General features: G+C 39.7%; 1 protein-coding gene across 1 annotated transcript in view; it reads left to right on the plus strand.

Annotated features, from left to right (window-relative positions):
* Nucleotides 1-13044, plus strand: part of LOC121282255 (MAP kinase-activated protein kinase 2) — a 217447-nt gene extending 204403 nt beyond the window's left edge. Inside the window, exons 7-10 of the mRNA XM_041195874.1 lie at nt 7137-7261; nt 9333-9418; nt 10163-10243; nt 11989-13044. Coding sequence (XP_041051808.1) covers nt 7137-7261; nt 9333-9418; nt 10163-10243; nt 11989-12129 — 433 coding nt within the window. The 3' untranslated portion in view covers nt 12130-13044. The remainder of the gene's footprint in view (nt 1-7136; nt 7262-9332; nt 9419-10162; nt 10244-11988) is intronic.
* The last annotated feature ends 3890 nt before the right edge of the window (nt 13045-16934 follow it).

A 16934-nucleotide genomic window follows, 5' to 3' on the forward strand; every position in this document is an offset into this window, starting at 1 on the left:
ACTGCTCTCTAATTCTAGTTTTCCCCCCCCACAAGGAGAAACATCCTCTCAGCATCTACCCTGTCAATTCTCTTCAGGATCTTATATGTTTCAGTAAGATCACCTCTCATTCTGCTAAACTCCAATGGACACAGGCCCAACCTGTCCAACATTTTCTCATAAGATAATCCCCTCATCCCAGGAATCAGTTGAGCAAAACTTCTCTGAGCTGCTTCTAACGCTGTTATATCCTTTCTTAAGTAAGGAGATCAAAACTGCGCACGCTATTCCAGTTGTGGTCTTACCATCACCCTATACAGTTGGAGCAAAACTTTCCTACTTTTATATTTGATTCTCCTTGCAATAAGCAACATCATTCCGTTAGCCTTCCTAATCACTTGCTGTATCTGCATGCTAACTTTTAGTAATTCATTTACCAGGACACCCAGATCTCCCTGTACTGCTGGGTTTTGCAATTTTTTTGTCATTTAAATAATATTCTGCTTTTATATTCCTCCTGCCAAAGTGGACAAGTTCACATTTTCCCACATTATATTCCATCTGCCAATTTTTTGCCCACTCACTTAACCTTTCTATATTCCTTTGTAAACTCTTTGTCCTCCTCATAATTTACTTTACAACACGTCTACTATCTCTGCAGCCACCTCTTTTATGACTCTAAGATGAAGTCCATTAGGTCCTGGTGACTTGTCAGCTTATAATAGTTTTGTCAGTGCACTTTCCCTGGTGATTGTAATTGTTTTAAGTTCCTCCCTTTCATCTCTTGATTTGCAAGTATTTCTGGGATATTATTTGTGTCTTCTACAGTGAAAATATCTGTTCAAGGATTCCGCCATTTCCTTATTTCTCATTGAGTTCCCAGACACATTCTCTAGAGGACCCACACTCATTTTAGTTACTCTTATCCTTTTTAAATACTCATAGGGAAAAATTTTCCCCCCATTTTGGGGGAGGGGGGCAGTGGAAGGGTGGGCACGCCTCCGCTTGGTGCCCCAAATTGGGGGCATGCTGCTATTTCATGTGGGCAGGCCAATTAAGGCCTGCCCAGCGTGATGTCCACCAGGATGCGCTCCCTTTGTGGGCGGGGAGGGGATTCCTTCAGCCGGGAGTGTGCTGTTTAACGCATTGCGTGAAAGAGCGCACTGGTTTCCCTGAGGCTAAGTGCTGCCGCAGGGAGATCGGCTTCGAATTAAAAATTGTAATATGAATCATAGAAAAATTTCCCTGACATGTCCCCTCATGTGGAATTGTCACATGAGTTGGGACATGTCTATAACTTATATATAACTGAATATATTTATGAAGGAAATAGATCTCTAGACTCCAAAGGCATCAAGGGGTTTGGGGAGAGAGTGGGAATATGGCGTTGAGATAGACCATCAGCCATGATCATGTTGAATGGTGGAGCAGGCTCAAGAAGCTGAATAACCTATTCCTGCTCCTCATTTCTATGTTTCTATTGCAGTGCCTTTCTTAGAATCCCCCATTATTTTTTCCTGTATGTTCTGTCCTACAGCATGGTTACTGTTAGGAGGCCTAAACTGCTCCCTCAACTGACTTCTCCCCTTTGCTATTTCTTATCTCTACCCAAACTGATTCTACATCTTGATCTCTAGGGCCAAGGTCATCTCTCACTATTGTACTAATGTCATCCTAATTAACAGAGCAACCCCAACAGCCTTTCTGAGCTTCCTGTCCTTTTGAAACGTCCAATACCCTTGAATATTCAGGGCCCAGCCTTGGTCACCTTGCAACCATGACACTGTAATGGCTAGCAGGGCATACATATTTATTTCTATTTGAGCTTGCAATTCCTGTTTTGCTATGAATGCTATGGACATTCCAATACAAACCCTATAGTTATGCATTTTACTATTTTTACAAACTATGGCCTTATCTGCTGTTGCATTCTTAAGTTTGTACAGTTTGTCCCTTCCTGCCATGTTCTTTCATTACCTTTACTGATAACTTGCTCTGTTGCCTTGTCTTTTCTTTCACTTTACCACATTTTCCCTCACATGATCCCCTTGTCTCACTAATTAGTTTAAAGCCTTCTCCACTGCCCTATTTATACAACTTACCAGAACACTCATCCCAGCATGGTTCAGGTGAAGACCATTCCAACAGTACAGCTGCCACTTACCCCATTACTGATGCCAGTGTCTCATGAATTGAAACCCATTTCTCCCACACCAAGCTTTGAGCCACGCATTCAACTCCATAATCTGATTTACTCTATGCTATTTGCTTGTGGCTCAGGTAGTAATCCAGGCATTATTACCTTTTGAGGTTCTGCTTTTAAATTTAGTCCCTAGCTGCTCATGCTCCCTATGTAGAACCTCTTTCCTAGACCTACCTCTGTTGTGGGTACTTACGTGGACCACAACAAATAGATCCTCCCCCTCCCAATGCATGTCCCTTTCTAGCCCTGGTAGCTAGTGTTGTAGTGCCTTCTCAGAGTTGACCACAGGAGGCTCAGGTACAGCTTAACGATCGTTTTATTTAAGCAAATGCAGGGAGAGTCTGCTGTAGACTAGCTAAAGCAGAACTCTACCAATTACAGGAAAACCATCTTTTTTATACACAGTTAGTTACGTACACGTTGTGTTATTCAAAATCCAATCTTGTCAGTGCATAATCGCATAATAAGCAGATGTCCCCAGTCCCAGATATGTATCTTACTCTTACCCAAGCAGGGCCTCTTTATCTTGTTCTAGCCTTATACTGTTTTCTTTACCGTATCTGTTTATCCTCATTCACCACCCCCCCCCCACCGCTTCTGTCTCCTATCTAGTTAATCCCTTGTGATCCCCAAGGTCTTTCTGGAGAGTTCTGCTAATATCGGCTCTTATGGTATACAAGGTTCGCTAGGAGAATTCTGCTGACCTTTGGCTTTTACTAATAGAAGTCCCTGTTTAACTCTTACACTAGGGAACTGTGTTTGGAGCTCACACTCGCTCTCATCCTATTGCCCTCATATACACACCTCAGTCAGCTTGACAAATGTTGCCCTTCCCTCCTCTCCATACTGTGAACACTTGCAGCTCTCTGCGTTCTCTCTCTGCCTCTCACCAAGTTTTCAGCCCTGTCTCTCGCAGAGACCGGGTTGGGGGGGAGGTGGTGGGGAGGGGGTAGTTGGGGTGGAGGGTGCTAGCCCTCCAGTGACAGACTACTTATTGCTCACTGGCAATGTATGTTGCGTGGGAAGGAAAGCTTGTTTTAGGAAAGTGCAGGTATCAGCAGCGACCTGCTGTGAGAGCCTGAGCCTCCTGATGCACTGGTGCTCAGGCATGTTGAGAGAACTGATCCTCTGCCTGTGGACCCCATGTTGGGGGCTTTGTCCCCTGCCGGCTGGATCTTGGTTTCCATCCCCTATGCCCTGTGGAAGGATATACGGCTGCAGAGATGGCAACTGGAGATGCTACTGTTGCTGGTGTTACTTCTCCTACTGCTGGAGCTGTTGTTAATGGTCTTGCTTTTGCCTTTGCCCCCTCATCAGGGGTGCAGGGTGGAGCTGCAGAAGCTACTCTCATGCTGTGGTAAAGGCTGGCTGCAGGAAAGTGCAGCTAAAGATGTGTGAGGTGCTGGGCAGGTGAAAAACCTTCCAAGAACTTCGCAATCAAACGCCAAGCAGTGCTAGCACTCTCTGAAGAAATGCTGTTGGCAGCAAGCCTCTCACCTGGCCATGGCTGGAACTCTTCAGTGCAACTGCTCAAAGCCCTCGACACTTGTCAGTTTCACTGAAGAAGCTGTCCCTGCTATGCACTCATCTGGGTGACCCTGGTGAGTTGATAACAGGTTGGGAAGCAGGCACACTTGCTGTTAAAGGCAGAATTGAAGGTTAAAACAGTTTCGAATTGGCTTTTTAAAAACCTTTAATTACTTACCCTGACAAATCCAAAGGGGTTCCCCACTCACCTTTAATCCTGTCCTGGTGAAACCCTGAAGAGGGTGGGATAATGTCACTTTCAAGGGATTCAACCCCCCGTCCTCACCCCCATAGTTTCCTGCCCTTTGCAGTTCAAGTTCAGACCATTGTCTTTTTAACTATTAATTTGGAATTTCCTGTTCAGCAGGGAGCTTCTCAGTTGTTGCTGATTCCTGGATCATTTTAAGTGGCTCCACTGCAAAATTCACATATTTGATGCGCTTTCACTTCTTGGATGCAAACCTGTGGAGGTGTCTAGAGTTGGGAAGATTAACTGTTAAGCAGGACCTAACCTTTCTGGGATTAGTTGCCTTCTGATCAGCATCCAGTACAGGAAAGGATGCTGCTAACATGATTTTCAGTGGAGCTGCTTATTGACCTCAGTTGAGTAGCGTCTTGTAGAGAGGAAAAACCAACAGAAATAAAGATGCAACAAATACAGATTCCTGCTCCACCCAGCTTTGTTTGTGATTTTGGCCACGTTATCCCCTTCTTAAATGTCTGAAAATTCCAACGCTGGTAAGGCTGCTGCTGCAAAAGCCTTTCCTGTTTTGTTAAACTACTGTTGACTTGATGTCATGAACTTTCTTTATAAGGTTATATTTATTTGTTCTGAAAGTGTACTGACTGCATTTTGGTTCTTCTAGTCAACCGTATTGCCACATAAAAGCAAAAGAGTGTTAACGCTGAGTTATGCCTTTTAATTGGAGAGACAAAAAAAATGCCATTAAAAGACCATCAAAAGTTAGTCTGGCCACCTAATGCATATAGAATCTCAATAATTCACAATCGAATTTGCATCAAGAAATTACATTTTTAATGTTATCTATCTGTTGATTCTCCACCTGGTACAGGATGCCATTGTTTTTTTCTCTGACTGACTAGTTAGAGGCTTTGATTTTGCACTTTAGGCTGATAGGTTCACAGTTGTATCAAAACTTGACAGATAAGATATATTGAATAAAGATGGCACCCGCAACACTATTACCATAGAAACTGGATTACCTGCACAACCCTTAAGTCATATACTTCCGCCTTACTTCAGCAGAACGCTGCCAGTTAGTCTTCCTTTCACGTAGCTATGCTTATTAAATTCTCACGCCTGAAGTTTATCCAATGACTGACTGAAATGCACTCTGTTGTTTGTCTACGTTTGTCGAAACAGAAAGCAACACTATTACCATAGAAACTGGATTACAGGCTCATCTACCTGCACAACCCTTAATTCGTACCCTTTTGCCTTACTTCAGTAGAACACTGCCAGTTAGTCTTCCTTTCACGTAGCTATGCTTATTAAATTCTCACGCCTGAAGTTTATCCAATGACTGACTGAAATGCACTCTTTTTTGTCTGCGTTTGTCGAAACAGAAAGCTGTCAAGATGATAAGAGTGAGCGTTTTGTACAGGAGATGGAAAAATGACGGAAAAAGTGTTTCTAATACCAAACCATCTTGACAGCTTAATACAAAAACAGAAACAGAAATACCTGGAAAAACTCAGCAGGTCTGGCAGCATCGAGAAGAGTACAGTTGACGTTTCGAGTCCTCATGACCCTTCAATAGAACTAAGTAAAAATAGGAAAGGGGTGAAATATAAGTTGGTTTGGGGGGGGTGGGGGGGGGTGTGTGGTTTGTTGGGACAAGCAGCCAGTGATAGGTGGAGATGATACTCCACCTGGTACAGGGTGCCATTATTTTTTTCTCTAACTGACTAGTTTGAGGTTTTGATTTTGCACTTTAGGCTGATAAGTTCACAGTTGGTTGCCATCTTTATTCAATATATCTTATCTGTCAAGTTTTGATACAACTGTGAACTTATCAGCCTAAGGTGCAAAATCAAAACCTCAAACTAGTCAGTCAGAGAAAAAAATAATGGCACCCTGTACCAGGTGGAGTATCATCTCCACCTATCACTGGCTGCTTGCCCCAACAAAACCCTGCCCCCCCCCTTAAACCAGCTTATATTTCACCCCTTTCCTATTTTTACTTAGTTCTGTTGAAGGGTCATGAGGACTCGAAACGTCAACTGTGCTCTTCTCCGCCGATGCTGCCAGACCTGCTGAGTTTTTCCATGTATTTCTGTTTCTGTTTTTGTTTTAAGCTGTCAAGATGGTTTGGTATTAGAAACACTTTTTCCGTCATTTTTCCATCACCTGTACAAAATGCTCAGCATGATTTCTTTGAGGTTTTGAAACTGTAATTATGCAACCTTCCTATTTAGATGTAGTCTGTAAAAAGAAAACTTAATGTTTACTCAATTTTCTTCTTGCCCTCGTTGCCCTTCTATGGTGAAATTCTTGGGAATATTTAAGGAAAGACTTGAATTATATGACCTGAGGACATCCTAAATTTCCTCACAACCAATTAGGTCCTTTTGAAGTGTGGTCACTGGTACAATGTGGGAAACATAACAGTCTAAAATTATTTAGCAAGGCCCACAAACAACAATATGATAATGACCAGATAAACTGTGATGTTAATTGAGAGAAAAAGTTTATTAAGCAACAGCAGAAAACTAGCTTAGCTGCAGGAAAATCAAAATCAATGATTTTAATGGGGACGGATTGATTGCAATTGCCTTTTAACTGTTGTTAATGATGCAAAAATCCCAGGAATATATGGAGTGGCATCATTTATGGTGTAGATCACTTGCTGTAAAAGCACTGAATTTTCCTGCTTTTCTTTGCAATAGTGCTATGGGATCTTTTACTGTCTTTCACTTCTCAAGTGAATGTATGTTCGACTGTGTAGCACTCCCCCGAGCTTGCAGTGAAGTGTCAATGTAGATTCCGAGCTCTGGTTTTTAGAGTGCTTATTGAAATTTGACTAATATTATGCTATAATTTTACACTAGTAAATGCATAGATTTGATGTAAGTAAACCTTGTGTGAGAGCATAGGAGCTATTTGAGATTAGATATAATTGCCAATCATGCTTGATCCTACACCAGTTCAGCATTCTGCAAATCGTGTAACATTCCACTGCTTCATTGAAAAGTGCAGATGGAAAAAGTACTGCTTAAATCAAAAAAATAGCTCGAGTGAAAGTGATGATATCTCCAGCTATTGATTATGTAGTTTAGATGTTTTACTTATTATCCAAAGATAATCTTCAGTACCACCGTGTTCTAAAGTGTTAATTGTAGGTTGGTTCAAGTGCTGTGTATCTGTGTATATTAAAACAAACCCTTTTCTTTCATATATCTACAGGTTGTGTGGCTATCCACCATTCTACTCCAACCACGGACTGGCCATCTCACCTGGAATGAAGAAGCGAATCCGAATGGGACAGTATGAATTCCCCAATCCAGAATGGTCTGAAGTATCGGAGGAGGGTAATCCAATTTTCTAAAACTGACTTGAAATACCTTTCGCTTATATTTCACCAAATAAAAATGTGACATTCCCTCAATGTTAACTTTGCCATAACCAAACAGAACTAAGTTGCGCCCAAGTGGTATTTTGAAATTGCTAGTATGTTAAAAATATGCCAAAAAATAGGATTAATGTTCTCAACTCCTATCTATTTGCTTAAAGATAGAATCAAAATCTAACTCTGCTTGTCTTGAGAAATCCAATAGTTTGAAGTTAAACTCTGTACTCTCAAGCATTTATAACTTGTGATATCATCAGATTGCTGTCTTGTTGCAGAACCTTTTGTGGTTGATAAGGCTAACTTATAAAGTCCTTAAATTTTGTATAAAAGCTCTGCCATATGATTGAATCATCTCAAAGAACCTTCTAGAATGAGTTACTAGTGGAGTGCAGTAAATAGCATTCAGATAATCTACTAGCGAAAATGTGTATTGTTCTTTAATGAATGTAGCATCTTTGCACATCTGATTGGTTTAACGTGGATTACATTGCCAAAACATTACAAGCCTGACCCATGGCAATGATACACCAACTTGCATTTATGAATGATAGTATCTGCTGAAACCGTGCTAAGAATTTTATGGCAGGGCATTGTGTAAATGCTACTGCTTTAATAAATCATGCTTAATGGGTGTTGAAGATAACATGCTAATTTTTCATATAACTGCGAGGGGAGGTGGTGGGAAGTGGTAATATCACTGGACTAGGTACTCCAGAGACTCGGACTCATGATCTGGGGCTCAAATCCCACCATGGCGGCCAGTGAAATTCAAATTCAGTTAATAAATCTGGAATTGAAAACTAGTCTCAGTCATGGTGACCATGAAGCTATTGTTGTAAAAATCCACCTGGTTCATGAATATCCTTTAGGGAAGGAAATCTGCAGTCTAACCTGGTCTGGTCTACATGTGACTTCAGACCCACAACAATGTGCTTGATTCTTAACTGCCCTCTGAAATGGCCTAGCAAGCCACAAAAGTTCAAGAGCAATTAGAGTTGGGCAACAAATGCTTGCCTTGCCAGTGATACCCACACCCAGTGAAAGAATTTTTAAAAATAAGCAAATTGGCTATAAAATATTTCTCACTGTTAATCCCTGAGAATTTATTTTTTCGGATAGCCAACTTTTCTTACCATCAAAGTAGAATGTTTGCAATAACAAATTACTAATTAAATGCACAGCATTGAGACAGAGCAGGGAAGAGAGACCAATATAATATAAAAGCAAAATACTGCGGATGCTGGAAATCTAAAACAAAAATACCTGGAAAAACTCAGCAGGTCTGACAGCATCTGCGGAGAGGAATACAGTTAACGTTTCGAGTCCGTATCACTCTTCATCAGAAAAGAGACCGATAGTTTTTTTCAAAGAGCTGGCCCACGTACAGTGAGCTGGAATGGCCTCCTTCTGTATTGTAAGATTCTGTGTTTCCAAATAGCATCTCTTGATTTCAAGCTTAGTTTGTGTTTTGGCATTTGCAGTATGGGGGAGACTAGTAGCACTACAGAGCCTGGCTCCCAACATGGAGCCTAAATGCATGGCACAAGTGCTCCTGAAATGAGATTTTTTAAAAAATCCTACTAAACTTCAAGGTTTAAAGACTGGAACATCCTGCTACAGTACTGAAATATGTTTTGGATCCTGTCCTACACAGTAAGTAGAGACAGACAAATGAATTATACATAACCAGACTTGAGGAACCAGGCTGAGTAGAACAGAAATTCACTGGAACTTGGTCAAGTCTTGCTTATGTTGAGATTTGCATGCCAGGTTTTTTTGACTTCACTTTTGTCTTTGACTTCAGTTGTGCTTATTTTACCTCTTGGAAAAACTTGTGTAATGGCATTGTATATTACACAGAATCCAGTGAAAATGGAGCTGCAGCCATTTTCTTTTTCTTGTTTATCTACTCCTGACAGTTTAATGAATTGCAGTTTGCAAAATGTTTGGGTTACATCTTCTGAAGATTTGAAATGATGTAAACACATATCATAAAACATATTGCATCTGTTCATTGTTAAAATTTTCAGCCAAACAACTGATCAGACACCTCCTGAAGACTGAGCCAACACAGCGCATGACCATCATGGAATTTATGAATCATCCATGGATTAATGTACGTAATTCATTGTGGAATGAGGCTTGAAGGATTTAAGAGAATCCATTCCTTTAGAATTTTTTTTTCCTGATGGAATTGTTCAGGTGTTTTTGTTCTTTTCTTCCCCCTTTTTTCCACCAAGTTTCTCCTCTTCCCCCTCTCCAATCATTTAAAAAGACCGTAGGCATGGCAAGCTCCTGGCCAAATGTTTAATGTTGTCTAAAGTAACTTTTCGCTATTTTAAAAGTGACGTGCACCAGTCAATAGGATTAAAGCTTTTAAAATAGCGAGAGAGGAAGTTTTATAAATGAATTAAGAGCAACTTACATTTTTCTATGTTAAAGGCATATGTTCCATTGTGTTTCAGAGAGCTAAGGGAGAAGAAAAGCTCTATGCCCTGTAGTTTGCAGCCTTAGCATTTTGTCAACACCCCATGCCCCCACCCCCAATAACACCTTTAATAGTCATACTTTTTAAATTCACAATGATGAAGTTTACAATAAAACCTTCCAGCTGTGCACTGTTCTTCACTGTTAATGCAAGGGAAAATTGCTTTTTAATTGTTAGGTTCTGTACTGTACTTCACTTTTTATTAAAGAAGACCATCATAGTTTAGTTTGGATCTGGAAACAACCAAATTTAAACATTTTTTGAGAAAGCATTTCTGTAGCCTGCAGTTTCAGGCTACGTCCATTTTGTTTCTTGATTCAGTATTTTGAATGCAGCTTGACTTTGAACTGTTTTTGTTTTTGTTTCCTTCAGCAATCAATGCAGGTACCGCAGACACCTCTTCATACCAGCAGAGTACTGAAAGAAGAGAAAGACCTATGGGAAGATGTAAAGGTAAAAGTAGATTTCAGTCCATTCCTGTAACACAACTGTCAAAAAAGCTTGATACATTTCAGGCTGAGTCTATGGAAGTAAGGTGTAACATCTACTGGATAATGCATGTGTCTTACTGTATGTGTCCCTATATAGGGAAAATTCCATGTTAAGTTCTTCATTACCATTTTTCAAGATCCTGTCAATCATAGGCTATGTAACATTGTCCACTGCAAGATTCTATATTTAGCTTTTCTGATTTAGCTTTGAGCTTTTACAAAACCATGACCAGTAAAGGAAAATCACGTATCTATTGTAGGAGTTAAAATAATTGTAGCATTCATACCGTCACTCAGTTGACATGAGCTCAGCAGAGACCAGAAATCAAACCTGAGGTTTTTCTGACTTGAATTTTTAGAGCAAGAAATTAATACAATCTTGTGTCCTGATTATTTTCCCTTTCCTAAGGCTTTCCTTTGTCATGCTTACTCCCCAAGCTGTTTGTCGATGGTCATTTTAGTCTAGTTGCTAAGACCTCCTATGTTAGGGACATTAGGTGACTTGCCTATTTGTCGTCCCTTCCTGCAAAGATGTACTTGTCTTTTCTGAGGTCATGGTTGAGATTGTAAGCTCATTGCACAGAATTATGGAAACAAATCCATGTCTTACCCTGCCATTGGCACTGTGCCATATTATGCCCACCACACACTGGATGGAAGAGAATAAAAAATAAGACTTTATAAAATAGCTCTGCTCTAGGCAGTCTCTCTCATTCCACAGTTCAAATTTGTGGACCATTGTGGTACATCCCTCGTCTTTCTGAATAAATATGGTTATCCCAATTCTGGAATTACTGGTTAGGTAGATGACAGAGGTAAAACCAGTAGTTCAGTTTTATTATATATTCTTGATTAAGAACATTGAGCTCACCCAAGGAAGAAAAACCCAGCCTGCAAAATAGTTTGCCCCCTGTCAGTTAATTCATAAAGATGTCAAGAGAATAAGGGGGGAGCGTTGAGGTGATGGTAACTATATTCAAGACCACTAGTGCCTCACCAACAACATTTGGGTGCAATGCAGAAAGATTTATTTTCACCTTTTTTTATTACAATCATGTTACCTATTTCACACAACTCCAAGAAACTGTGAAATTGAAGTATATTTCTGTTTGAAACATGTTATAAAGAGATCTGGTACAATGCCAATATAATATGTGACACTTGTGGATTCATCCCTGCGTTGTTTAAAAACCTTGCATGTATCACATCCATCCTCATTACTTACCATTCTCTGCCTTAACAAAATGTTGAAAAGTTTTACTGAAATCTAGAATAAATTCACTGATTTTGCCATTCCAGTTCTAAAAGCTGCACACTCTTTGACTTTAACTACCGTGGAGGATTAGTGAATTTACTCAAATTCTTAGTTAGGATGGAACGGCTTGTTGGAGCTGCAAGTTGTTGCTTCTCAAGTGTGTAACTGCAGTGCCCCTGGCCCAGAGTTGATATCTGAGTTGAGCCCGGGCACATTCACCAAGGAAGGAAAGGAAACTCAAGGATGGTTTACTGGAGGCTGCTCCAGTGCGCATCTCAGAGCCAATTTAAGTGTATTCTGGACAGAGGATTAGGAGCAAGTCTCTGGCTAGATCCCTTCAAATGGGATGATTGCAGAGATGGTCTTTGCAAAACGAGATGGGAACAAACAGCATTATCTCTTATTTCTATTGTGTTGGTTCATAATTCTAATACAGCTTTCTTTCATGACAGGAGGAGATGACCAGTGCCTTGGCAACCATGAGGGTCGACTATGAACAAATTAAAATCAAAAAGATAGAAGAGTCTTGCAATCCCTTGCTGATAAAAAGGAGAAAGAAGGCCTTAACTGCCCCAACTCCAGCCAGCCACTGAAAAACAACACTGGGAAGTTCTCCAGGAAGTGGGCCTCACTAATTTTTTTTAGAAACTTCTTTTTAAGTGTCGCATGAAGTTCAGAAATTTTTAATCAGTTGGCTTTTTGGATTTTTTTTTAAGATTTATTTTGATTCTGCCTCTTGTGCTGAGGTGAACACTCTATCATGATACTACTAGGCCAATATGTGGCGAGGTTTTTTTAAAACCAGTGTAAAAGAATTGTGTGGAGTTGGGGGGTGGGGTGGGGGTAGGGTTGTTGGGGAAGGTCACTTTGTGAATTCTGTGAAAGGCTGATTCAGTCTTTCAGCTGAATATTTCTTTCTGATTTTGTTGTTCTGTGTAAAGCTTATTTCAGAGAAATTTCATTCATGCCTTCTTGCAGTTTGTCTTATTTAAAGCTTTACTCGATTACTTTAAAACCATCTTAGTTTCATGGGATTAAAATTTTAAAAGATCACGATATTCATTATATTTAAAGGTTTTTAACGCTAAAAGCTGTATTATCAATAGCTTGCATTAATTTTTTTTTCATGGATTTCTAAACAAATCTACAAAATCTGAAATTCCCCATGAACAGAACAGGTTTTACAGTATTCCAATTTCAAATGCAGGCTTGCAATATAAATTTTATATGAAGTAAACTTCAGATGTTTCTAGATGTGCCGAGTTTTGGAGTTCTCATGCTTTGACAATACTCGTGCTCAGACTCTAAATGGTTAAATTAACCATTACCTTGGCCGTAATGATCCTTCAGATTAGTTGGAATATGGTCACAATTGGAACTGTTGCCATGATTGCCAATAATGTCTGGGAGGGATCTTTCTATTCCTGCCATCTACCAGCAACCATCTAGTTCTCATTGCATCATGTGAATGTCTGTACATTAAGTAATTACAAAATGCAACACTTCTTTTTAAAAAGCAATACAGTGAGCAGTATTTTACCACTGGCAAGCATTAAAATACTGTAGAGCTAATCTTTACAACGCCAAGTCTCTGCTCTACCTGTCATAAAGGTGAGTAGCTGTCAGTGACGAGTTCCCTCTGCTCCCTCTGGGGTAAATGTTATTGATGCTACATTCAGAGGGCATGGGTCAGAGATGGGGGATAAAGCTTTGAGTGTGGTTCCCCATTGCCAATATTGGAATGGTGAATTTGCTCATGTGTGTCACTGAAATGATATGATTGGCTAAAACCTCTTGCATCTAGAATTTGAAATAGCCTTTGCCCCACAGCAAATACCCAGATAATGCGCCCATTCAGAGATGGTAACAAGCCTGTCAAAGAAGGAAAATGCACAGTTAAAAAAAAACTCATAGAGATGGTTCACAGAACATAAACCAGAAGTGTTTGTCCATCTGCTCATATTTCTTATGAATGTTTGTTTAAACTGGTGGAATACCAGTTAAAAAGTTTGAAGTCAATTGTACAGATTTATTGGCAAACTATTATATAGCAATGTGTATTTTAGAAGTAGAGAGACAATTTGCTTTTCAGACTTTGAGAGACATATTTTTGTTTGTATGGACAAGAGTAGAGAGTTGTTTTCCGAAGCATTGTCTCTGTCAACTTAGACCCATATTGTGACAAGTCTTTGTTCATGTTTCCTTTTGTGGGGTAAGATAACAGTTTGAAAATGCTGCTCTGGTGAATCATTCAAGCAAAGAATAATATTTTGGCATTTTGAAGTTTCCCATATTTGTGAAGGGCAAGTATGACAATTTCTATCACAGTACTTTGGAAACACTGACCAACTTTGATAAAATGATACAATTCTAATATTACAGGTTTTGTTTAAGTTGTTTGTTAAAGGAGTCTCTTTGACTCCTCCAATTGTGGATGCCAATATTGGCCTAAATGAAGGACTCTGGAAATTCTAGTTTGGATGTTATGACATCTTCAAAGCATGATGACGCATGTCAATGTGAAGCACCATGGCAACATATTTCACGTTCATCCAATCATGCCACAGTATTACCAAGTCTTGTCATACCTACAAATCAAATGGAGTGTAGTTCATTTTTGACCACTCTCATTTGAGTCTTTGGAAAATCTGCTCAGTGGAAGCAACCACTATGTCCCAAAGGAAGGGTTACTCCACCATCCCTTTTTTCCAAACATTTCAAATTATGTTAACAAAACTTTTGTAAATATTTCCACCTACAATAAATACATTTTTTTAAAAAAAGTATGATCTTTAATTAGATGGGACTTAGTTGGCATTTGTTACAGAGGTGAAGGGAAGCTGATCATTGGGGTTCACAACCTGAAGCATGCCATTCACTGCACCAATCCCACTGTCACACCATCTACAGAAAGTCAAGTGGTGAATGGTAATGATGGAAGTGTACATTCATAAATTTGCTCACTTTTTTTAAGAGCATGGTAGCTGGAGCAACTTCAAGTCAATGTTTTAGTGCTTTTTCATTGATGCACTCCAAGTAGTTCAGCCTGTGTCAATCAGTCAAGAATAAAGCGCCAGTAGATAGATTTGTATTGGACACAGGCTGTCCTCATTAGCATGCATGTGGCCTCACTTTTACAAAAGTTTCATCTATATTTAAGTCACGTTCAGCTATTCTTTTGTGAAACAATGTAGAAATATGCAAACAGTATTCTTCGGGGCAGGGCTGTTATTTTTAGTTCAGGCTACCTACGTGTAATCATTTGTAGCCTAACAAGAAACCATTATGCTAATTCTGAAGCCAATAACCATCGCACATGGTTATGAAAAGTGACCCAAGATATTACAGCATTATTTTTTTTGCATTAAGGTTGGAACTAATGCCTCACATTATAGGGCCTCATGTCATTGAGGCTAAAGATGTTTTACCTAGTCTGGAATTACTGAGAGTTTTCATGCGTGGGGTGGACTTTGTTGGAGAGTAGTTCACATATTTTGTAATACAGTAACAAAGTCAGCCATAATAGGGCAGAGATTGAACCCAAAAACTGGAAATCAGTGTCTGTGGGAACCAGGATATGGAGAGGAATAAAAGGAATGAGAGTTTTAGATTTGTGGAAAAGGTAATTACCCAGCAAAATACCCACTGACCATCATGAGGCTATTTCATGTTGAAGGTTTGACTATGTAGCCAATACTTGTTAACAGGATAATTTGCTCACCACAAAATGTGTTGACATATCAGAAACTCATCCAGTGCAAGCCTGGATGGTGAGCAGCCAAAACAGGAGATTCAAATCTTTGTGGGAATGAATTGGCATTGAGGAATTCTTTCATTCAGATGGCTGCCAGATATTGCAGGGCCAGTCAGATGGTGGGGCCGATATGAACTGGAAGCAAAGGATTGGGAAGGAAATTTTAAGGTTTGCTCTACCACATTCTGATGCCTATTTATGTTCACAGTCTGTTTAATCATTTTTATTTGTATGCTGAAGGTTGGCTAATTCCTTAAGGCAATTAATTTAAACTTTAAGATAAAAGCAAAATACTGCGGATGCTGGAAATCTGAAACAAAAATAGCTGGAAAAACTCAGCAGGTCTGATAGGTCCATATGACTCTTCATCAGACCTGCTGAGTTTTTCCAGCTATTTTTGTTTTTGTGTAATTTAAACTTTGTTTGGCAAATTGCAAAAAATTTAGTGAGCTCGCTGATTTGAAATTGGGCCAGATTACGGTATCTTCCAATACATTCCTTCAGAACTAATCTCAAGCACATCCTGCTCTGATCCTTCTGAACCTCTGGAATCATGAGCGCTGAATCTGACAGATGGAATCCTAATTAAAATAGTTACTAATTCCTGAAGAGACAGCACAGAATTCTGCAATGCCAATATATTCAAAAGAAATAATAAAATTCTGCCTTAACGTTTTGAGTCCACATGACCCTTCTTCAGAGCTGGAAGGCTCATACCAACTTGAAATGTTAACTCTGTTCCTCTCTCCACAGATGCTGCTAGATCTGCTGAGTTTTTCCAGCATTTTCTGTTTTTGTTTCAGATTTCCAGCATCCGCAGTATTTTGCTTTTATTATGGTAAAATTCTGAGCTCTCCAAAAACCTTCAGAGAAGATTCACTTCCCTCTCCTAACTCTAATTTTCTTTACTCCTGCAGTAGGTGGCAATGCACTGTGCCCCATGGGAGGATAATTATGATCATAGAGATTGCATCGAAAATTATGGTGTGCATTTGAGGCACAAACATGAATGTGGTATTGGTGCAAAGATGGAGCAGGGATGGAGAGAAAATGCTTTGGGATTTTGAGCTATTTTTTCTTATCATAAGCAGCTTACTGCACCCTAGAGCTGGAGAGCAAGCCATTGGGCCACCAAGCACTGCGAGAATGAATAAGATAAATCTACTTCAAAGAGGCTGTGAATCAACATAATTTAATGAGCCAAGATCCTGAGCAAGCGCCTTTGGTAGGAGGCATTGGTCTGAATTTGTCAGAAAACACCATTTAAAGCAATGTTTTTTTAGCAATATTTTGAATTAAAATACAAAGTAATTAACTCCATTTCTTTAAAAAAAATGGCAATACTATTTTTGACCATAGATTGAAAAGTGCGAGAGGCAATGACATGTCAGGTTCCAAAGGCGCTGCGGTGCTGCAAATGTATTAGCATAGTGAAATGAGGCCCATAGCACCCAATGTGTAGAGTGTGAGGGCCTAGCATGCTTAGGAGCCTGTGAACCAACCATATGCAAGACTAATTAAAGCTTTGCATTGTATGTGAACAAGAGACCCCACAATATGACTGGAGCAACTGAGCAGTATTCCAGATGTAAAATAATTGCAGTATTTTTCTGGGTAATCATCTCCTTGTAACTGGTCTACCTA

The sequence above is a fragment of the Carcharodon carcharias genome, chromosome 9, assembly GCF_017639515.1.
Source record: "Carcharodon carcharias isolate sCarCar2 chromosome 9, sCarCar2.pri, whole genome shotgun sequence".
Classification (NCBI taxonomy): domain Eukaryota; kingdom Metazoa; phylum Chordata; class Chondrichthyes; order Lamniformes; family Lamnidae; genus Carcharodon; species Carcharodon carcharias.